The 23,956-nt window shown below is 37.9% G+C and overlaps 1 protein-coding gene across 1 annotated transcript; it reads left to right on the top strand.

Moving 5' to 3' along the window:
- Positions 1 to 612: 612 nt before the first annotated feature.
- LOC306658916 (uncharacterized protein) lies at positions 613 to 23,076 on the top strand (the record flags this gene model as incomplete). Its single annotated transcript, XM_079136212.1, has 9 exons — positions 613 to 745; positions 5,829 to 5,886; positions 5,980 to 6,074; positions 12,637 to 12,732; positions 15,589 to 15,682; positions 18,445 to 18,473; positions 18,566 to 18,623; positions 21,866 to 21,939; positions 22,918 to 23,076. The coding sequence occupies exons 3-9, from the start codon at positions 6,057 to 6,059 to the stop codon at positions 23,074 to 23,076; spliced, it is 528 nt and encodes a 175-aa protein (XP_078992338.1). The 5' UTR covers positions 613 to 745; positions 5,829 to 5,886; positions 5,980 to 6,056.
- Between the last annotated feature and the right edge of the window lie 880 nt (positions 23,077 to 23,956).

The raw sequence follows: 23,956 nt of genomic DNA on the forward strand, positions 1-23,956 counted from the left end.
TGAATAAGGCAGGCCCTATACAGGAAAAGTAAGAGGATTTTACACCTTAGTGCTCCAGTCTGTCTGACAAAAGTGTCCCCAATAACAACATATACATTCATTCTTTTGCATATTCAACTTTCAGACATATAAAAGGTCTCAGGGGACTCCCTGTGCTATTTTCGGGTAAAGGGAAGCAATGGGTCTTTTTAGTAAGTGGTTTCCATACTGAAGAACCAGAACTGCCATTTTCAAGCTACCCAGCCAAGTCCTGATTCCAGGGTTGGCCAAGGTAAGGGGACAGTGTGTCTTTCTACCTTGTCTCGGGTTATCAGAGGTTTGTTTCAGGTTAGGTAACACAAGTGATGTCGGTCATAAATTGGACGTTCAGTTCAGCCTTCAAGACAGACAATTTGTGAGGATAAATTACTCTCAGGTTCTGCCAATATTTTGGCTGTCACTCTTGGAAATGGAGCTCAGAGAGTCTTCATTGAATATTTCATAGATTGGGAAAGGTTGAGGCAGAAACAGGTGAATGAGAGCTTTTTAAAAGCAGCTTATGTTTTAAATAAATTAGTCAAGAAATATCATTTAATATGGCTATAGCCAAACTTTCACCAGAATCTATTAAAAAAAAAAAAAAACTGTACTCATCCTTCTTTGCTATACATTTTTGCTCTAAAGGTTTTCCAATGAGCCTGGTCCTAAAGATTCTGATGATTCCTGTCCTATATTAGATAAGGGCAACTCTCCAGCTAATACCAAGGTAAAGTGCTCTTTGGTGAAATTTTCTTGTTCTGAATTTTGGTTTGTGAGATAGTAACTCAAAATTAGCAGTGGTCTCCCTGCCATTTTATATAGAAATTTGCCCCAGAAGATACCATTTCATAGAATTATGTTGAATTTTTTTTTTAAAAACTTCTGTAAATATCAAAATTCTGTCAAGTGTTTTAGGGTAGTTGGAGCTGGAAGAAAGAATGGGCTGGAAAATACCAAGTGACAGAAAATTACAATAGGAACAACTTTCCAACTACAGAGGAAATGTGAAATTGGTCAGGGATTATTTGGATAAGTTTACATTGCTGTGATTTTTAAATTATACTTATGTGACTTGTAACACCAATGCCTAAATTAATCTTTAATGGATTGAATTAATTTTTATAAAATGAAATTTCCCTGGTGCCTTTAGTTTGAAATCCATAAATCACATTGCCTGTAGTTTTTTTCTCTTGGATGTTTGATATGTGTATCATATCAATTTTAGGGGAGTTTTTTCTCAATTTCTGTTCTTGGTTCTGTATTTACATCTTTGTGTGTTCTTTGGAGTGCTGGCCTGGCTATCATAAAATCTTTTTTCATTTTTGGGACTGGGGATTGAACCCAGGAGTACTCAACCACTCAACCACTGAGTCACATTCCCAGCCCTTTTTAATATTTGATTTGGAAACAGGTTCTAATTGAGTTGGTTAGAGCCTCCCTAAGTTGCTGAGGCTGGCTTTGAACTCTCTATCCTCCTGCCTCAGCCTCCTGAGTCCCTGGGATTACAGGCATGCAACACCAAGACTGGCTGTCATGAATTCTTTCAGTTCATCTGTGACCTGGACAGTTTATATTTCCCTATTTATTTGCTGGATATAACAATCTTGGCTGGCAATTGTTTTCTTTTAGAGGTTGGAATCTCTCATCCCAGTCCCTCCTTGATTTTATTGCCTGAGTTGAGAAGTCAGAAGTGAGCCTTATGGACTTGCCTCTAAATGTGACCTGCTATTTTTCTCTCACAGCTTTTAGTACTCTTCCCTTATTTTCTATGACAGGTATTTCAATTATAATGTGTCTTGGATAAATTCTGTTCTGATCTTGCCAGGTGAGGTCCTATATGCCTCCTATGTGTGGAGGTCTGTCTCATTTCTGGTATGGGGAAAGTTTTCTGTTACTATCTTACTGAAAATATTCTTAATGCCTTTAGCCTGTATCTTTTTCTTGTCTCTTCTATCCCAATAACTCTTGGGTTTGTTTTCTTGATGCTGTTCCAGAGTTCTTGTATATTCTATTCTAATCATGGCCTTTTATTTTTTCCCTTTATTTCATACTGAATATTCAAGCTCATATACCCTGTCTTCAGGCCTGAAGTTTTGTTTTCTATGCAATCCAATCTGTTGGTGAAGCTTTCAAGTGAATTTGAATTTTTAATTTGATTCATTCATTTCGTTTCTAGGAGTTTTTTTGGGAGACAGGGTCTAACTGAGTTGCTTAGAGCTCACTTTTGCTGAGACTGGCTTTGAACTCGTGGTTTTCCCACCACACCCAGCTCTAGGAAATTTGATCGGTTTCTTTTCAGTATTTCTAGTTCTTTATTGAAATGGTCTTTCATATCCTATATTTTCTCCCTTAACTCAGTCCTCAGATCTTTCTTTAGTTAATTGAACATTTTAATAATCAGTGTTTTATACTCTTTCTCTGGAATGTCATTCACTTCCATATCTGTGGGATCCTTGGTATGGGATTGTGAATTTTGGAGATTTGTTTGCTTGTTTCCTCATGTTTTCAGAGGTCTTGGACTTGTACATCACTTGGGATGAATCCCCCTCCTCTTTTATGGGTGTCTTTTTGTGTGTAGTCATCCTTTCTGTTCTCTGGCTTCTCTCTGTTTTTGATATATGAGTAGATCCCTGGTGGGTTATGAGCCCCCCACTGGCCGTTTCCCATTGTGGCCTGGGTTGGTTTGCAGTGCCTGACTCCCCAGTTCTCTGTATTGAATTAAAGTTAGAGGTTCAGGTGGACTAGACCTTGTGTGGCATGAGACTAGCTGTTACTTGGCTGAGTTGTGGGAATTGCTCAGCAGCAGGATCTCTACTCTGTGATCTTGAAGGTTTCAGACCTGCACGGGGAAGGGGGAGCCAGGAATAGCAGTAATGTTAGCAGCAGATGTACAGCCTTAAATGTCTGGTGTAGCACCTATTACTACCTGTATAGGAACGGTAGAGTTGGCATTTAACAACAGTACCAATAACAAAAACTACGAACTAGATCAGGCATTAGACAACAGGTTCTCCTACATCATCCACTGTATTAAGGACGATGACAGCATGAACGGAGTAGGAATCACATAAACCATATCATTCTGTTAGGTAGTGGGATTGTATTTGATGAAAATAGGGTAAGAAGGTGAGAAAAAGTTTGAAATATTTTAAAAAGTCAACAGGAAAGTCAGGAGATAGTTGGCAGGTGTCAGCTATAAAGGAGGAGGACTGAAAAATTAAAAGTAATAAAAAATGAAAGCGAGGAAAAGCAGACAGGAAAATAGGGCCGTTGGTGGAGAAAGAGGCACAAAAACCAAGGTAGAAACCAACAAGCAAATGTGAGATGGAAACAGCTCAAACCTGTGCATAATCATGTCCCACCTAAGTTAGACCAGGGCTAAATAAACACTGGTGCAGAAGAACACAATCAATGTGAAAGCAAAATTATATATGTTATATAGTACGTATTATATATTATATTAAATATCTAACATATATGTATAGAACCTATGCATACAGTGAGAACATATCCCCCCCCACCACCAAATCTTATAGGATGGAAAAAAGTTAAAAAGTACAAAACACAATGAAATGGTATTTTTGAAAAAGTTTAAAATGTTAAAATTTAATACAAGGGTAAAACCATAAGGAGAATACAGAGGAAATAAAGAAGAAAGTAGATGAGGAAAACAGGAGAAAGCAATACAAAAATCTTAATGAGAAAAAAGGCTCATTTCTGCTGAGGTGGTCAAAACTGTTGGCACAGATGGATTTTCTTTCTTTGTATTTACTCTTGGCTTTGTAACCCTTGAGCCAAGGGCTGGTGGCTGTTAGGTCCAGAGGCTGTGTGTGCCTCACCTGGCCGCCAGCTGTAGAGGCGAGGAGTAGCTCTCAGGTGCCAGTTTCCAGTGGAGCCTGGGATAGCTGGGGTAGTGCTGACACACTGTGTACCCCTGGAGCTGTACTGGGACAGAGTTCGGAAATGGAAGGTCCAGTAGTCGGGGTTCAGTCTTGGCTGAGATGTAACCCGTGCCCCTTATTGTTGGTGTCTTCCTAATAACCATATGGGGTGTCAAAGACAAAGGGAGCTCTCTCTCCTTGACATTGGGGGGCAGCGTGCTGCAGCTATAATTTTCTTTTGCAGTCACTCTGGTTCAGGTACATTCTGGGGGTCATAATAGGTGACTGCTGGCAACTTCCTTTATGAGTTCCCAATCTTCTCTCTGTGCAGTGCTTAGAGATGGCCTCTGGGCTGGCCACCAGCTTCCACACTGCTAATCCCCAGTTGCTGTCAAACTATTTACTGGTGGGCCAATTGATTTTTGGTTGGATTTCACTGAGCCACATCCACCACTGACTGGGTCTATTAAGAGAGCTGACTCTGTTCCACAGGTTACCCCAAGCTGTGCTGTACTCTCTCTCTCTCTGCCTGATTCCCCTCCCTCTCAGCAGCCACTACTGCCAGGGCCACCTTCAGCCTTGCCTGTGCATCTCTGATGTATTCTTTCTTTATGCGTGTATATATATATATGTATATATACATATATGTGTGTGTATATGAATGTGTGTATACATATATGCATGTGTATATATGCACATATACTTATATAATATATACATATATAAATAAATATATACAGATTTTTTTTTAGTTGTCAGTGAACCTTGATTTTATTTATTTATTTATATGTGCCAAGAATTGAACCCAGTGCCTCACACATGCCAGGCAAGCGCTCTACCCCTGAGCCACAACCCCAAACCTAATGTGTTATTTCTTATATGATTTTTGCATTGTATAAGAACCCTGGTTTTCTGGGTTCTATGGTGTTAAGTTTCAGTGAGTGCCCTCAGTCAGCCACCTCTCTGGGAAGCAGTTTTCCTGCCTGTAAGTCCGGGTGCTGAGGAACTGCTGGAAGTGCACCCTTCTTCCAGCCCGCCATCTTCTATTCTTCTCTGTGTTGTATTTCTTATCACAACCTGTTCTTAGTTTCTTTCCCTTTCTTTGTTGGCTGAAACTCATATTCAATTGACTGGTCATGTCTCTTTCCTTTTGTTTGTTTCTTCCCCTTCCCTAATCTTTTTAAAGATTACTTAGTCCTGTTCTCAGTACTTCCCTGCAGAAAACATTTCCACAGTGTCTGTTCTTTTAGTTTTGTCTCGTCATCAATGTTGGGTTATTTAATCTTACTATGTAGAAATTGTGTGTGACTTTCATTTATTAATTATTGTCCCCCAGGATTATTCTTGTCATTCTTCTCTTTCTTGGAAGGAGCAGAAGTTATGTAATCACTTGTCTCTAGCTATTTAACACTCAGGATGGAAGCCACTTACACTGTGATTCCAACCCAACTTACTTATAAGATACTCTTCAATCTCAGGTGTCAGATTTTTCCCCTCAAGAGATAATTTACCATATAAATCATGAAAACCCATTCGAAATATCACAGGTTGTTACTTCTAATTTCTTAAAATGTTAGCTTTCTAACAGTACCCTAGCCTACAGATGTCTACAATTTCTATCATGAGGTATTCGGATTAAGAAAATAGTCTGATGGATATCAGTATTTGTGCAATAATGAGTTGGAGGTAAAGGGAATAACGTTCTCATCTATATCATCTTTTTATGATATCTGAATCAGCTCTCATAGTCCTCAAATCTTGAGAAGATGTAGATTAGTAAGTGGCAGAACTGGGGTTACAGTCTACATCCAGTTGCTGAGAAACCTGTGCTCTTTCAATTGTATCATGTAGTAATGGAGAATATTATAATTATTTTATCAAAGTCGGTGCTTGTTACACCTAAAGTTTTTCTTTTTTTTTCCTTCCTAGAATGTCCCAGAAGAAAAAGGAGAATTAGATGAAACTTTTCAGCAACACAGGAAAGAGGGTAAGCTCTTGGACTACTACCTATTCTTGTGCTGTGCATTGATTTGAAATTACAGACATTTTCATGTACTCTTTGCTTTTTTTATTGTCATAGAAGCAAAATATGGCATTGGTAAACAAGGAAACAAAATCTTGTTTAACAACGTTGCTTTGAACAGTCAAAAGGAAGACATGGCTGAAAACACTACGGTAAGATCAATCAGAATAAAGAGCTTTTATGATCCTTTCTTTTCATCACCTGACTCACAGTTAAAAATACTTTCTCATGTTTTTATTGCATATCATCTCCCATATGCACATAATGATGACTAACATCCTGGAAAGAAATATAAGACCAAGGCCACAATGGAAAGCAAGTGTGAAAGTTGAGGTTTATGTACAGGATTAACATGTAGAATGTGGTAGGAGTGAACAATTCTTGGGTGTGCCATTGTAGAAGAAAAGAACTAGAAATCAAGTCAAAAAAAAAAAAAAAAAACAGGGAGCTGCATTGGACATAGTGAAGTCACGGAGAGCAAGAACTCTCTATATTATTAAATAAGATAAAAATTGTACTCTTCTGAAAGACTTAAAGTTGATTTCAATGAATAACTGAAAGAAAATTTAATCCTCAATTCTTTCAAATGTAACAAGACTGTAGTTTGGCCAGGGATAGCAGTGGGATTGGAATTCTGGATTCAGTGATAATCCTTCTGAGTGTGACATTTAAACTCATGACAAAGGATGGGAAAGAGTCAGCCACAAGAGCTCTGAGGAGGAGGGCCGTCTGGACAGAGAACAGCGGGTCACATCTGTCTATCATTTTGCTCTTAACATCCTGGAAGGACCAGGAAGCTGGGCACGGGATAACCATCATCATGATTGTTTGGTGGTTATAAGGTCCAGACAAAAAGTATGCAGATAAGTGGGTGGCACCTTATAGATACTTCTTTTCTCATTTTGATTCAGCACTAATGAATTATAGACTTACAATGATCACCGTGATCAGTGATTTTTGTTGGTGCGCATTAATTATATAGGGCTTTCACTGTGACGTGAATATAACATAGTTTGATCGATTTCATTCCTCAAAACCTGCCTTACCCTTCCTATTCTTTCCTGGCTACCCTAAACTCCTTTCTCTATACCAGTGGTCTACCTTCTACTCTCAGGATGAACACCGACCCCCACCACCACCTCTAATTTCCCCATTTGAGGGAAAACATTTGATACTTTTTCTCCTGGGTCTGGCTTATTTTGCTTAACAAGCAATTCAGTTCCCTTCATTTTCCTAAAAATGATATCATTTTCTTCTTTTTTTAAATATATTTTTTAGTTGTAGATGGACACATTATTTTATTTACTTTTATGAGGTGCTAAGAATCAAACCCAGTGCCTCACATGTGCTAGGCAAGCGCTCTACCACTGAGCCACTACCCCAGCCTCAATTTTGTTCTTTTTAATGGGTAAAAAATACTCCTTGTGTATATTTACCACATCTTCTTTATTCATTCATCTATCGAGAAGCACCTAGGTTGATTCCACCACTTGCCTATTGTGAAAACTTCTTCGATAAATGTGAGTGTACATGTATCTCTAAAGGGTGTCGACTTTAATTTTTCCAGTAAATACTGAGGAGTGGTATACTTGGACCATAAAGCAGTTCTCTTTTTAGTTTTCTTGAGTGACCTCCATACTGATTTCCACAGTGGCTATAGTAATTTACATCTCTACCAACACTTTATAAGAGTTACTTTCCCCCCACGAGCTCCTCGCCATTTACTATTTGCTTTCTTGATGATGACCATTTCTTCTGGTATTACCATTCTGTAGCTGTGTCGGTTTGTCTCTGTGTCTATTCCATTGGTCTGTACGTCTGTCTCTGTGCCAGGACCATGCTGTTTTCCTTACAATGGTTCTGTATTATGTTTTGAAATTGGGCTTTGCGATGTCTCCATCATTGTTCTTACTGCTTAGGCTTGCTTTAGCATTTAGGGTTCTTTTTTTCTTCCATATGAATTTTAGTGTTTTTTTTTCCAGTTCTGTGAAGAACATGCTCTGTATTTTGATGGGGATTACATGGAATCTGTCGACCATTGGAATCCACAGATTCCAGAGGTGCATTTTCAAAATGTCAGTTCTGCCTTTTCATGAACATAGGACATCTTTATCTTTTCTAGAATCTTCCTCAGTTTCTTTTTTCAACATTCTCTAATTTTCCTTGAAGAGGTCTTTAATTTCCTTGGTTAGGTTTAATTCCTTAGTATTTTTAAAGCTCTTTATACAAGTTCTTATTCTGATTTCCTTCTCATTAGGTTTTAAATTGGTGTATAGAAAATCTTTATTTTTGTATGCTGATTTTTTTATCCTGTTACCCTGCTGAATTTGCTCATCAGAACTAGAATTCTTCTGGTAGAACTTTTGGGTCTTCTAAGCACAGGATATTTCCTGCAAAAAAAAAAAAAAAAAAAAAAGGCTTTACTTTTCTATTTGTATCCTTTTTGTTTGTTTCTCTTGTCTACTTACTCTCCCTAAAATTTCAAGAACTTTGTTTAATAGGAGTGGTGAGCATGGACATTCTTGTCTTGTTCCTGAGTCTAGAGAAAATCCTTTCCATTTTTCCATCTTCACTATACTATTGACTTTGGATTTTTCCTACTTGGCATTTAGTATGATATGGTAGATACAGAAAGTTTCTCCTATATCTAGTTCCTCAGAGATTTGTCATGAAAAGCCACTGAATTTTTTCAAAGAATTCCTGCAGCTCTTGAAATGATCATATGTTTTTGTCCTTGATATTCTATATGTGTTATTTTAGATTTATTGATTTGCATGTATTTAGCTATACTTGCATCTCTGAAACAAAACCAATGTGATCATGGTGTATGATTGTGTGTAGTATGTGTGCGTGTGTGAACAGAAACTCAACACAGGAACACCATACCACTGAGCCACATCCCCAGTCCCTTTATTTTTCACTTGGAGACCGAGTCTCACTAAGTTGACCAGGCTGGCCTTGAAATTGCAATTCACCTGCTAGGGCATCCCATGTTGTTGGTAATACAAGCATATGCCACCATGCCCACAAGTGTATGTTCTTTTTAATGTTTACAAGTATTTGACGAGGATTTTTGTGACTATGTTCATCATGCATATAGTCTGCAGTTTCCTTTCCTCATTGTGTCTTTATCTACTTTTCCGATTAGAGTAATACTGACTGTTTAGAACTGATTTGGAAGTAGTTCTTTCCTTTTCTCTTACATACAATGCAGGGAAGAACATTGGTATTATTTTGTCTTTGAATATCTAACAAAATTCAGGCATGGATTCATCTGGTCCTGGTTTTTTCCTTTTTGGAGGCCGGTTATTTCTGCTTCAGTTTGCTTGTTATTGGTCTGTTTGCTGTGCTGTATCACCTTGACTCAACCTTTGTATGTCATATATATTACTTTACCCATATATTTTAGATTTTTTCCATTTATTGCAATATAAGTTTTCAAAATGGCCTTCTAGACTTTCCCATTTATTGGGATATAAGTTTCCCAAATTGCTAGGGGGCCTCTTGATTTGAGTAGTGTCTGTTGTAATACCCCTATTTTTATTTCTAACTTTATTCATTTGTATCTTCTCTCTTTCCTTTGGTGATTTTGGCTGTTTATCAATCTTGTTTTTCTTTTCAAAAACCAAATCTTTGTCTAATTGATTTTTAATATTGTTCTTTGACTTTCCATGTCATTATTTTTGACTCTGATATTTATTATTTCTTGCCTTCTACTGGTTTTTGAATTGATTTGTTCTTGTTTTTCCAAGACCTTGACATGCATCTTTAGTTTTTAAAATTTTAAATATCTTGGATTTTTTTAATGTAGTAACCATTGTTATAAATTTCCTCTTACAACTGCTTTTCCTGGTAGAGAAAATTAATGTACTGAGGAATATGATGGATCAAACTATGTTATATGAATATATGTATTATATTCATATATATTATGTTATATCATAATGAATCAATAAAAGAAAAGAAAAAACACTGAAAAAACAAAAAGGACTGCTTTTATTGTATCCCACAGATTCTGGGATGCTATGTTTCTATTGTCATGTGGTTCTGACACTTTTTAGATTTTCCCCTGATTTCTTCAGTTCATCATGCAAAAGTGTATTGTTTGTTCTGTATGTGTTCATAAAGTTTCTGTAGTTTTTCTTGCTGTTGATTTCTAATTACAGTTCATTATGATATGATAAGGTGGTGGGAATTATTTTAATTGCTTTTGTATCTCCTAAGACTTTCTTTGTGTCCTAATATATGATCTATCATAGAAAAAGTTCCATGTGGTGCTGCTGCTGCTGTTAGGAATGTGTATGCTGTTACTGTCAGATGAAATATTCTGTAGCTATCTGTTAAGTGCATTTGACTTAAGTTCATCTGAATTCTAGGAGCTTTGCTGATATTTGGTCCGGATGACCTAGCTACTGGTAGAGTGGTGTATTGAAGTCACTCACACTTATGTTACTGGGAGTCTATCTGTCCCTTTGAGAAGTGTTTGTTTTACAAAATTGAGTGGGCTGCCATTCAGACATGAATATTTACAGTCATTTATCTTCTTGTTGGATTGTTTCCTTTACTAATATGTAACAGCAAACTTATTTGTAACCGCTGGGTAATTGTTGCTTGAAGTCTGCTTTGTCAAGTATGAGAGTAGCAACTCTTCTTACTTTTGGCTCTCATTTGCATGGATTATTATTTTCCATTCTTTCACTTTTATTCTGTAAATATTTTTGCCAGTCAGATGTCTTTCTTGCAGACAATGTACAGTTGGGTCTTATTTATTAATTCAATATTCCAATTTGTCTTTTAATTGGAGAATTAAGATAATTTACTTTCAGTGTTAACATGGGGAGGTGTGTTACTTTCTGTTATTTTGCTTTATTTGAAATATAGGATTCACTCCTAATTCTCATTTACTTACATTTTTCTTCTAGTGAGATTTATTCTTTCCCATGCTCTCATGATTGATTTTAATCTTCTTGTATGTGGAGGATTCCTTTTTATGTCTTCTGCAATGTTGGCTTAATTATCATAAATGCTTTTAGTTTATTCTTCTCTTGGAATTTTTTTTTTTCTTTTGCTTTGATTCTGAAGGATAACTTTGATGTACATGGCAATCTGAGTTGGTAGTATTTCTTTTTCGGCACTTGAAATATGCCAGGGTGTGTGCTGCTGGCCTTTAGAGTTATTCCTATGCATTAACATAAGTGGCTTGGTGCTTCTCTCATGAATTTATAAAAATCTCTTTGCTCTGAATTTTGGCACATAGCTAAAATATAATGTGAAGGGGTTCTTTTTTGGTCACATCTATTTGAACTTTTAAATGCCTTCTATACCTTGATGTCCATCTTTCCCCCATGATCCACAATTAAGGAAATTTTCTGCTATAAGTTCATTGAATAAGTTTTCTGTGGCATTAGTCTGTATGTCCACTCCTTCCTCAAGACCTGAGTCTTCAATGTGGTTTTTTAAACTTGTCCTAGAACTCTTGTATATTCTCTCTAAAGTTTCTCATTTTCATTACTGTCTGAAAGTTCTACTTCATCCCATTTTCCTTTAAGCCTTAATATTCTTTCTTCTGCCTTAGGTAGTATATTGATGATTCTTTACATTCAGATTTCTATTTGAGTTAATGAACTTACAATTCAAAAATTTGTTAGTTTTTCAGAAACTGTCATTTTATCACAATGTTCTTTCCAAATATGTATTGCCTTCATTAATTTCTTTGTTCTCTTAGTTTCTTAAGTATTTTCACAGTTAATTGTTTGAATCCTTGGTCCAGTGTATCCTCCATGTCAATATCTATGTGTTCAGTTACTGAGGAATAGGAACTGCAGCAGTGTCATATTGCCCTGCTCTCTCAAGTTTCCCGTTTAACATGCTAATGTTTGTGCATGCGTTTGGATAGATTTCACTTCCCTTCATAGATGTGGGTTGTTTTGTTGAGCAGATCTCCAGTTTGAATATGTCTTGGGCAGGGTTTATGTCTGATTGTCAAAACCCCAGCTCAGGGTGACAAAAATGCGAGGCTCACTCATCCAATCTGTTGTGAGAGGAGAGAACAGAAAGTACATGTTCACTTATAATGTAAAACCTACTTATAATGATATCTGTAACTCCACTCACCAAGGGGAGTGGTGAGTAATAATGTGGAATGCATGAAAAGTTAGACATTCTTGATTGTGAAATTAATAATAAATACAAAGAAATCAGAAATAAGAAAATACAAAGAAAATTTTAAAAAAATAGAAAAGGAAAGAGAAAAGTGGTAGGAGGGAAGAAAGACACAAGGAGAATGAAGACAAAAAAAAAAAAAAAATGAAAGGGAGAAGATGCAAATGGGGCTGGGAAGATAGCTCAGTGGTAAAGCATTTGCCTCTCATGCCCGAGGCCTTGAGTTCGATCCCCAGGAACACTTGAAAAACAACAGGAATAACAACAAAGATTTTAAAAAGAATGCAAATGAAAATGAGAGACAAGGAAACAAGTACAAAAATTAAAGACACAAGAAAACAAAAGATTATATGAAATAGATAGAATACAGAAATGATGAAGAAAACCCACAGTCAACCACTTACAAAGTGCAAGACCAGCAAAAAAGTTTACGATTTCCCTTTGCTGATGTAATTGAAGTGCAGACGCTTGTTACCACAACTTCTAGTTAGTGAATTCACCAGCTTTGGGGAGTTCCTAGGAATAACACTGCTTGTTTCTTCTCAATTCTAGCACAAACAGGACAGATTTTGTTGTGGAATCAATACCGAGTGTTACACTACTACCTGCTTACCAGGATGTATTGCGGGACCATATTCAGCTACAGAGGTAAGTCACCCTCAACGCTGGTTTGTTACCCTGGGATTGGGGTCTGGCTATCTCGGAGCTGCCATGAACTCTCACATATGAAGCCTGGGAGCCAATCTGTACTATACCCCATTTTTGGAGCTCAGGGGCACGCAGGATTCCAAGCCCCTGTGGGCTTTGCTCTAAGTTTCTGAGCATGGCAGAGGTGGCCTGCACACAGGATCTGTGCTCCATTTGGGGAGCTGCAGAGAATACGTTTTTTACCAGACCCCACCCAAGCATGACTGGACTCTTCTGTGTCTTGTGAAAAACAAACAAACAAACAAACAAAAAACACATAGAGCCGGTATCCCTCATTGTCAAGAATCTCCAAGCACCAATTTGAAATGGTCCTGCAGTCCTCTACTCTACAAACTGACCATTGGGCAGAAAACCACACTTCCTGCTGACCAGAGCTTTCAGCATGTCTCCGTCAGCCTCGAGCCTGAGCCCAGGTTACCAGGGCCGGTAACCATCACTCAGTGAGGAGTGGCGGCCGCTGCGTCTGTGAGGTACAAGGATGCAGGGGGTTCTGATCTCTTACACAAGAGTCTCTGCAATGGAGCCTTTCTAAAGGGGCGCCCCTCAGACTCCATCAGAATCCTCAGCAAAGTGCCTGGTATGGCTTCTGTGGGGGAAGTGAGGGCAATGCCTCCAAATGCCTCTGAGCATGGTGCTGTGGCCAGATCAGGGATTGCTGCTCGCCCGTGTGGAGCAGAGTGCAGCGAGTTTTCCATCAGATCAACCCTGGCACAGAGCTCCAACACAACATTTCAATGAAAGTGCCCCGGGCTGCTTTTCCTTAGGAAAGACCGTGCCTCTGGCTGCCCAGAGCTCTCAGCAGATCAGTCAAATTTTCTCTCCTCAACCTAGCCTGACTCTCGTTGTTGTGGGGGCTTCCTGACCCAGTGAATTCATGTCACAGTAGGGTCTTAGAGATGTAAAACAAAATGGCAGGCATTTCTGATTTCCCATGAGGAAAGCCTAGAGAAAGGACCCAAGTGAAGGTGGATCCTGGTCAGAGTCTGAGTCTGCAGGGAAGAATCCACAGTGCACCAGTCCTCCCTCGATTATTCATTCATTCATTCATTCTTTGATTGAACGTAGAGGAATCTGCTTTTCTTGGGCTTGCTGGGATTCCCCCATTGAGCCCTCCAGTAGGGAGCTTCCCATGTTCTCCCACAGCCCCGCCTCCACCTGGCTGAAACTCAGGAACACTGTGGTCTCCTCACTTCCACATTTCTTCCTTGGTGCATGTGGCTTATTTCTTAACTGGAAAGTGTGTACTTTACCTAATGCGTGTGTGCTGTCATGTCAAATTCAGAATCGTTTTTCTTGCTGCTTTCTCATTCAACCCGTTTTTCTATTGATAAAAATTTTCACCTAAATATATTTAGAGTTCTGTGAGCCTTTTAAAAATTTTTTTCTACAGACTGCATTTTGATTTGTTGTACACAAACAGGGAACAACTTTTCATTTCTATGGTTGCACATGATGCAGATTCACACCATTTGTGTAATCATACATATACATAGGATAATGATATCTGTCTCATCCCCCTATTTTTTCATAACCTTGCCCCCCATTTCCCTCTACGTAGTCTAAAGTTCCTCCATTCTTCTCTTACCCCTCCCACCCCCATTATGTATCATCATCCACTTATCAAGGAAAACATTCAACCTTTGACTTTTTGAGATCGGCTTATTTCACTTAGCATGATATTCTCCAACTCCATCCATTTACCTGCAAATGCCATAATTTTATCCTTCTTTATGGCTACGTAATATTCCATTGTGTATATATAGCACAGTTTCTTTATCCATCTGTTGCAGGGCATCTAGGTTAAGAACTTATAAAACTTTACACCAAAAATACAAAGAACCCAATCAATAAATGGGTCAAGGAACTAGACAGACACTTTACCGGAGAAGATATATAGGCGATTAACAAATACATGAAAAAGTGTTTAACATCTCTAGAAATTAGAGAAATGCAAATTAAAACAACTGTGAGATTTCATCTAACTCCAATTAGAATGAATATTATTAAGAACACAAGCAATAATAGGTGTTGGAGAGGATGTGGGGAAAAAGGTACACTCATACATTGCTGGTGGGGCTGCAAATTAGTGCAGCCACTCTGGAAAGCAGTGTGGAGATTCCTCAGAAAACTTGGAATGGACCCACCATTTGACCCAGCTATCCCACTCCTTGGCCTATACCCAAATGACTTAAAATCAGCATACTACAGTGATGCAGCCACAGCAATGTTTATAGCTGCTCAATTCACAATAGCCAGATTGTGACCCTTTCTGACCTCAGTGAAGCAAAGCCAACACTCATCCATTTTTAGTCAACAGGACAAACTCCAGACTCGCTTGTCACACCAACTATATTGTTTTAGCATTAAAAAGTCATTTAAATGTGTTCAATGTGTACTGCTATACAATGGCAAGTGTGTTTATCAGAATTAGTTTATATAGGTTTTCTAAAAGATGATCACTCATTTTTGTTGGGATGCAAAGTAGGGCTAGGCTGCACTGCCGTTGGTTCCTTGTGGAAACATGCACGTCAGCTAGTGGGCCATGGGGAACATGTTTTCTCTGTCCGCCCCACCCCCGCTCCATCCTGTTTTCACAGAATATTGTCCACCTGGAAACCAAAGTCAGGCTTCATCTGGACAGCATATGTGAGGTTCTCTTCTGAAACGTTTTGGTTTTCAATGTACATTTCTCTAAATTTGAAATCTCACTGATTTTACAACTGGAGATTCAGATGTCTTCTTAGGCAGCGATGGGGAAATCTTTGTGGGACTCATTATTGATGTTGATTTTACCAGTGCATCTCTGAAACTGTTCCAGAGAAGTTTGTTTCTCCTATATTTGATGATGAATATCAACAAGCAAAATCCAGAGTAAAGGAACATCCAAGAGGTAAGAAACATAAAGGATACCATTTCATTGGACAGATGTTGATTTAAAACAGGGGCACTAGTATATTCGAACAGTTGAAGGCATGTGAGGAAGAAGAGTGAGATGGTGGAAAGGGGTATATCTTGTCAAGTTTCAGTAACAGGTAAAATGGGGAGGACAGCTAGAGGAACTGAATTATTAGGTTCACTTCAAGACTTGATTAAGCTAGAGGAAAACTGGGAAATAAGGAGCGTAGAGGAGGAGAGGTACAAGAAAGAGAGTGTGGGGGAGTGAATGAAGGGAAAAGGGGCAGGTACCGCAGTGGAGGGAGGGAGATTCAGGTCACACCAGTATTAGAAATGAGGGAGGAAGCCAGACATGGTGGCACACGCCTGTTATCCCAGCGGCTCAGGAGGTGAGGTAGAAGGATTGAAAATGTCCAAAGCCAGCCTCAGCAACAGTGAGGCACTAAGCGACTCAATGAGACCCTGTCTCTAAATAAAATACAAAATAGAGCTGGGGATGTGGTTCAGTGGTCAAGCGCCCCTGAGTTCAATCCCTTTACAAAAAAGAAGAAGAAGAAATGTGGGAAAGATCTGTGAGTTTCCAATACCAGAATTGTCTTGAGAGGTAGAGTAAAATTTCCCACTGTTCTTGTCTTCCTCTCCATTGGAAAGACATTAAGATTGAAGTCTTGATCAGACAGAGCTATGTTTTTGTGGTTTTTTTTTAAACCATAAAGAAATATAAGCACAGATGTTCAGCTATGCATGTATATAATTTCCAAGGGAAGATACAGAGAATGAGGAAATAGAAAAGAGAAGGAATGGTTATGAAATACTCACCAAAGCCATAGACTGATAAAATGTCCATCAGAAAGACTGTGACTCCGTATAGAAGTTCAATTTCAGAGACATGATAGGAAGGAGCCTGTGGCCAGATTTCAGAAAGGCAAGTTAAGGTGGAGGAATTGGAAGAAGTCTCAGTAAAGACCAGCACTTTTCAATTTTAATGAATCATCTACTGGGACCATGTTCAAAATGCACATTTCAACTCAGCAGGTCTTCGGTTCTATATTTCTAATACATTTCAAGGTGATTCTAATGCTTCTGGTCCTCAGATCATGTTTTGGGTAGCAAGAGAACCGAGATACCGGAGTACAGTTCAGGACATAACCAGATGGAGGGAAACATAAATATTGCTTCCATTCTGAGCATGTTTCTTGACAAAAGCAAAGGACTAAAAAGTTGAACACATAGACGTTACCCTTCTAAGGCAATATTGCTAAATTGGGAGGAAAGACTGAGTGAGAATAATCCCACATAGAAAGAATATAAAATGGAAAGAATCAAGACCACAGATGTAGAGGTTGCTTTTGAAAAACAGAAGGGTAGGGAAAACGAGGCAGGAAAGAACCAAGTTAGCTCAGTAATCTTGGAGAAAATGATGGGGAAACAATGTTTTTCAGCTAGCTTCAGTATATTCGCATTCAAACCAAAAGTGAGACAATGACTGGTCCAGAAATTTTTGGAAGCAGGGGTAGCTTTAGAATGGGGTGCACTGCAGCTACTCATTTCTCCTCTCGATAGCTACCAGGCATTGGGCATGTGCATTGCGTGAATGTTAGTTGTTCAGAATGAGATTCATATCATTTTAGGAGCCCTGACTTTGTTTTAAAAGGCAGCTAACTTTTCCTTTTCCTTTTTTTTCCCTTTCCTTTGTGATGGAGCCTGGGACTGAACCCATGTTCCTGGGCGTGCTAGGAATGCATTCTGCTCCTGAGCGACATCCTCTTCCCTAGAGAGCTAATTTTCTGATAAGACAAACATGCCATGAACATGCTTGAAAGACTAAGAAGACATACCAAACCAGGCTCATTTTGGAAATAGAAGACTTTATATAGAGTTTATTCCTTGAACATCAAAATGTTATTTTTAGTATATACTGCAATAACTTCAAAATATAAAAGTTTATTGACATCTGATAATTCTGTGACATTTCATTTTACATTTACCCCTTGGGTTACCATATTTCGGTATTTGAAGCTTAAAATATGGTATTCCTTAGATGCAGTTCCTTTATCTTCTCATATGGGTGAATCAAGAAACGTAGTTGGTTAAACCAAAGGATACAAGAAATGTGGGCACAGCCATATCCCACATGGAATAATAAGAATATTTTTATAACCTGTTGTTCTAAAAGTACGTATCTAAGCTGATCAGTTCAGAGAGCTTTCTTTGATGAGAAATGAATGATATATTCCACTGAACTGTTATCACAGCTTTGTACTTATTAACTGGCAGGACAAATTGGTGTATGGGCTACATATTTGTAACATAATGGGTTAAATAGTTCTCACAGGCCACACAAAAGGCACACTCTGTCACCTTCCCCTGCCATCTTGGACATTTACCCTCTCAGGGTCTTGCTCTGCTCCTCTGGTTAGAGATCACTTTTCTCTCCATTAATTGGCACATGCACGTTGGTATACATTCACTTGCCCATTTTATTTGTGGTCATTAGAAATACAATTTTACTTCTGGAAATGTAACTTCATGTTTTATTTAACCTATATTCCTGTTATTTTCATTTTTTTTTAGTACATTTCAGTCATGTGGCTCTACTAACCAAAAGTGAACCAACAACCAAACCAACCCCAAAACTAAAGGAATCATTATCAAAGCTAAGCATGAGAATTTGACTCTGTGTAACTGGCAGACACATATGGGTGGTTTTGTCATATTCCTGTTTACTTGATTATATGTTCCTTTTTTTTCTTTCAGTGTCTCAGGAGAAATATTCTTTCTTGAAGGTAGCTGAACTATTTTTTATCTTGAATTCATAACTGCATATTGTGTAAAATATACAATATTTATTTAACATCTTGTTTCCAAATTCATCCAGCCTAATAGGAAAAAGAAATATTCTCTTCCAGATAAAGAAGTTGGGACACTTGAATTAGGTAAATTTTGCAATACAAGATCTCTGTAAAGTAGATCAAAATCTTTGAAATGCTAGCAGTGTTTCTATTCCTATGTCTCTTTTTCAATTTCTAAACGTGGTGGGAAGGCCTGACACAAAAAAAGGACAATGTCAAGGTTGACCTCCAGGTTTCTTGAAAAAAAAAAAGACAAAAGTGTTTATTTGCATAAGAAAATGTTTTTTGAAATGGAACTTTTATTGCAGATGTTTCTTTAATTAAAATTCAATCTTTGCAATCCCTTCACCTGTTAGGGGTTCATGGAGGTGGACTCTGAGGCTCTAAATTATTTCCAAAGTTTTCGAGGGCTTGTTGGAGAGCTGGATAGCAGTCCTAGCTTCTTGGGAGACTGAGGTGGAAGTGTTGGCTTTAACCCAGGAGTGGAAGGCCAGTATTTGAAACATGGGAAGAACTTATCTAAAAAAGTCCACTTCAGTTCTGCTGTGACACGGTGTATCGACTAGTAGACATCAAACCTGTGTTGTCTTTTATCACCAGTTTATTCAGTGCCCTTAATCACTCTTGAGATCAGGTTTAGGGTAAGAAATCATGCAATCTATGATCATATATATTTTATTTTTCCTCTTTTCACCAAATCTTTTTTTTTTCAATCAGTTTTGCTCTAGAGTAGTGACTAAGAGGTAAATCCCAAATTATTTATCCAGATTGAATTCTTTAATGAGATTTGTTTTTCTTGCTTTTTCTTTTCAATGGTGGGCATTAAACCAAAGGCCTTTTATGAACCTCCCAGTGGCTGAATCACTGAGCTTTGCTCACAGCCCTCTCTGAGTCACTGATGGACTTGGTCAATCCAACAATCAGATGTTCTACACTAAAAGGCCAATGAGTTTCTCCAATAGAGAAAGACACCAAGCAGAAAAACTACATGGCAAACAGCAGCAAATTGAACAACCCCTGTGATTCATTTCACAACACTTGATAACTTTTGTAGTTGTGAACAGAATCTGGAATTCCAGGAACGCAGACTAATACTTTCATTCACTTAATTAAACTCCATTGTACATGGGTACTGGAAATTGTGTGTCCTATGTGTTTCTGGAACATTCCCTCAGTCCAGGCCTGCATTGTCCTTGCTTTGCACTGTGGCCTTCTAATTATTCATCTCCACTCAGTCACACATGCCTCACATTCATCCTGCCCACAGTACTCCTGTCCCCAGGACCGTAGTAAGAAAGCAAGTGATATATTAGTGCACATATTTTATTTTCCCAATATCTTCAGATTTAGTATTGTATTTTGTAGAGGATTGTCACATTTCCTAGAGTTATTGATCTGTCAGTCCAAAGTTATTTATGTGTACCACTTCTGTATTTCTTCTTTTCTTGTTTTTGATTTTTCTTTTCCATGGTGGGGATTGAAACCTGTCCTTTTTGCAAGCTAAGCAGTTGCTCTACCACTGAGATTCACCACCGCTCTGCTCTTTAAAGTTGAGGAGTCCCTTAGGTCCTAGGATCAGGATATTCCAAACAACATTCCTAAATATTTCCTTCAACATAGGGAGATGTGTAAAAGGAAAGCAACTCAAACCAGCAACTTAAAAAGTTCATGTGCTTCTTTTCACATCTCCTTTGATACTTTCAGTGTGTACAGTCATGAGCAGTCTCGTTTTCCAGAAGCCCAGATTTGTACTTTCCTTAATTGCAACTTTATTCTTCTCTGAGCCCTGAAAATTCTGTATCCTAAGTGTTCCTTGAGAGATCCCCTCAGTTCAGGCCTATGTCATTATTTTGCACTGCTACCTTTGAGTTTTTCATCTCCATCCATTTAGGTATATGCCCCTCATGTTCATCCTGCCCAGAACATTTAGAGTGATCTAACTCCTGTGTAAACATGGCCATGAACCACTCTTGGGAACACTGATGTCTGAGCAACATAAACCTACCTTTAAAACCTTCACAGTGTGAGCTCTGCCTATCTTTAACCCTTTCCTCATCCACCCTTTCCTCTGGCATTACTCCTAACCACTCCCTGCATTTTTAGACCAATACAAACCCCCCCAATACAAAGAGGGGAAGTTGTCTTCCCCTCTTGCTACTGCCTTTCCTGCTCTCATTCTTCCCTGCCCTTTGGCTGGTAACCTCATTCTTTAAGTCTCAGCTCAAGAGTACGTCCAGAAAAATCACCCCTGACAGCATTAACTACATTAGCACTTACCAGGAACTCAAACAATAATTATGATATCAAATAAATTCAGACTATTTACACAAAGATCACTTAAAAGATTGTCTGCTCTTCACAAGCAAAAGAATTGACATATAAAGAAGTAATGTCTAGTTTAAGTCATAAAGATACAGTAGAAAAATCGATGAAGTACTAAGGTAGCCCCAAGAAAGAAATGTATTTTTTGGAGAGAATAACAGCCCAAATCAAGTGAAACTTCTCAAAGCACACTGAGACTTTAGGGTGGAAAAGAACTTTGTCACAATTGTGGACAAACAGATTTCAGATATAAGGAACAGCTTGTTCACCAACAAAGGTGTAAAAAGCATCCATTATTTTGGAAACCATTAATGATGAACAGAAGTTGCTCAAAAGTTACTCTTATAAGGTTGAGAACAATGTACAGAGTGAATTTCCAGGTTACTTGTGGTATTTAAAATTTTTGTTTCTGGGGATATTTTATTTATTTTGCATGGATGAATCTTTGCAGTACTTGTATGCATGGAATCTGGTGGCATCCGCGTCTCTCCAATGGTGTGCTCCAGTTTGGGATTAGTAGAAGTATTTCCTAAATGAGTCAGTATTTGTTGAGCGCAGTGGAGCATGTCTGCAATCCTAGCTCTCTAGGGGGCTGTGGCAGGAGCATGGCAGGTTTCCGGCCAGTGTGGGCACATTATTGAGACTGTCTCAAAATAAAACTGCTGGAGGGATATGGACAGTGGTTGAGAGCTTGCCAAGCACACAGAGGCCACTAGGTTTAATATGAAGTCCCACAAAAAAAAGTACTCAATATGCAGTTAATGATGAATCTTAACTTATACTCCTTTTTAAAAAATTATTGTTTTTATTTAGCTTTTAATTTTTTACAGACTGCATTTTGATTCATTGTACACAAATGGGGTACATAATTTCGTTTCTATGGTTGTAAACAATGTAGATTCAAAAAATAAATGTTATTGTTATTCTGATGTATTTTTATTTTATTACATGATTTTTTTGTCTAAGAGTTTGAAGTGGTTTAAATAGAAATATGTATTTTTCAGTGGAACCATACATGACTGTGCCAATCGAGGAAAGGCAGAACATATTTCATGGCCCTGAAGACAGCCAGACGCAAGTACGTAGACATGTAAATCCAAATTCCTTTTTTTATGTTATTTTCCTTCCTTCAACAACTTAGATTAGGCCAAATGAAATCGCCTCTCAGAATAGTCTTTTAGAATCCAAAGATGATGATTTAAACTTTAATTTTGAAGATGTTTTAACTGGTCATGCCTCTGAAAATACTTTTAGAATCCATGGAAGCTTATAGGTAGGCTTTATCCTCAGAATTGAGGCCTCTCTTCTTCTGAATCTGGTTTGCGGTTCCATTTACATAACCTCCTTCAATGATGAAGAAGTTCAGTTCAAATTTGAGTCTCACAAAAAGCAGTTTGAAGTTATCAGCAACTGCGACAGCGGTGGCCACTGAATTGTGTTTATGTTAAAGGCTTTTCAGTCCCAGTAGCTCAAAAGTTTTAGTTTTATGTTCCTAGTCACCAGGGCCAAGGTTGAAAATTTCACTCTGTTTTGGCTTCAGTGTCTACATCAAGGTAGATACCAGGGTCATTATAGAAAATCAAGGACTGGTTCAGAGAATCACGCCTTTCAGAATGGGATCTTCAGTGTTTGGGTGCAAATGAAAACCTTCCAGTGTATTTCCTTTCAATGTGGGAAATCAGTAAAATATGAATAAACAACTTAATACACTGTTTTTTAGTTGACATTAGAATACATTGGAACTGGACTTAATGCTGATAGTTTGTACAGATGCTTAACCTATCATATGTTGTTCCTGACTGGGTTAGATTAATTTTGGCTCTAAATAATTTAGTTTGCCTTCTCTCCAATTATTGTTCTTTCTATGAAAAAGGCTTCAATGTACGTTACATGTTCCCTGTTTAAGGTAAGGTGAAGGAAAGTCTCTTATGTGAGGAAGCATTTCGGATGAACTTTTATAAAATTAAAGAAGTACAAATATATTATTATGGACTGATATCAAGACAATTAAACTTGAAAGGTAACAGTTATCCTTAGTGTCAAACTTTCATTAAAGGTTCAAGAAAGAAGAAAGAGGAATGAAACTGAGATGGGAGCATTACAAAACACATATGAAGTTGTTGGAGACAGTTACAATGATAGATTATTTTATGAAAATGAAAACGCTCATCCTCAGCAGTTTTCTCCTGGGCAGAATGAAGAGCAGGATGGGTAAGACAATGGCAATATTTCAGAGTCGATGATTGCTACAGTTCTATAAAACTCAGTCTCATTTGGACCAATAGTCATGATTAACAAATTTTATGTTTTTACTGGGGATATTCAGGCTTGCAAGTTTAGCAGAAAAATGTAAACAAGCAACGAGGTACATTTTCCCATATGTACTTTTTGTTTTTTAGTTGTTGATGGACCTTTATTTTATTTATTTATGTGTGGTGCTGAGAATCAAATCTTCGCATGTGATAGGCAAGCTCTCTACCACTGAGCTACAACCCCAGCCTTTCCCATATGTATTGATAAATATTTACTTAAAAATAATAACCAGGATTAGTCAATGTAGGAAAATGAAATGTTAGCTAAGTGAAATTGTCAGTACTTTTGGAATGGCAAGTACCAAAATTTCAAATATTATTCCTTAAACCTAATAGCTTCAGTTTTTCATGTAATCCTTCTGGGGTAGGAAAGCATAATTGTACTCGCACACATGCACACATAGGTGAAGAACATGTGTTACACATTATTCGAAACATGCCAAGATGAATAATATAGCAAGTTGAAGTTAGTTTATTCATTAATAGAAAAATAGTTAAATTGTCATATCCATAAAATGATGCAATATGCATTCATTTAAAAATGAAGTTAGCTCTCCAGCGTACTGATTTTTTTTCACAAGTACAGTATATTTACAGCACTAATTTTGATGCTACTACTTATGCAAATTTTGTTTTACTACTTTAATGTATGTTGAATTGCCAAAGGAAACAGCCCGCTAAACTGGCACTCAACCTACTGCAGAACTACTCATTGACAGACTTGGGGTATTTGTTTTCAATCCCCCAGTGCTCAAATGTTGAACCCTCAGATTAATCTAAATA

Source organism: Sciurus vulgaris (assembly GCF_902686455.1).
Source record: "Sciurus vulgaris genome assembly, chromosome: 4".
In the NCBI taxonomy this organism is placed as follows: domain Eukaryota; kingdom Metazoa; phylum Chordata; class Mammalia; order Rodentia; family Sciuridae; genus Sciurus; species Sciurus vulgaris.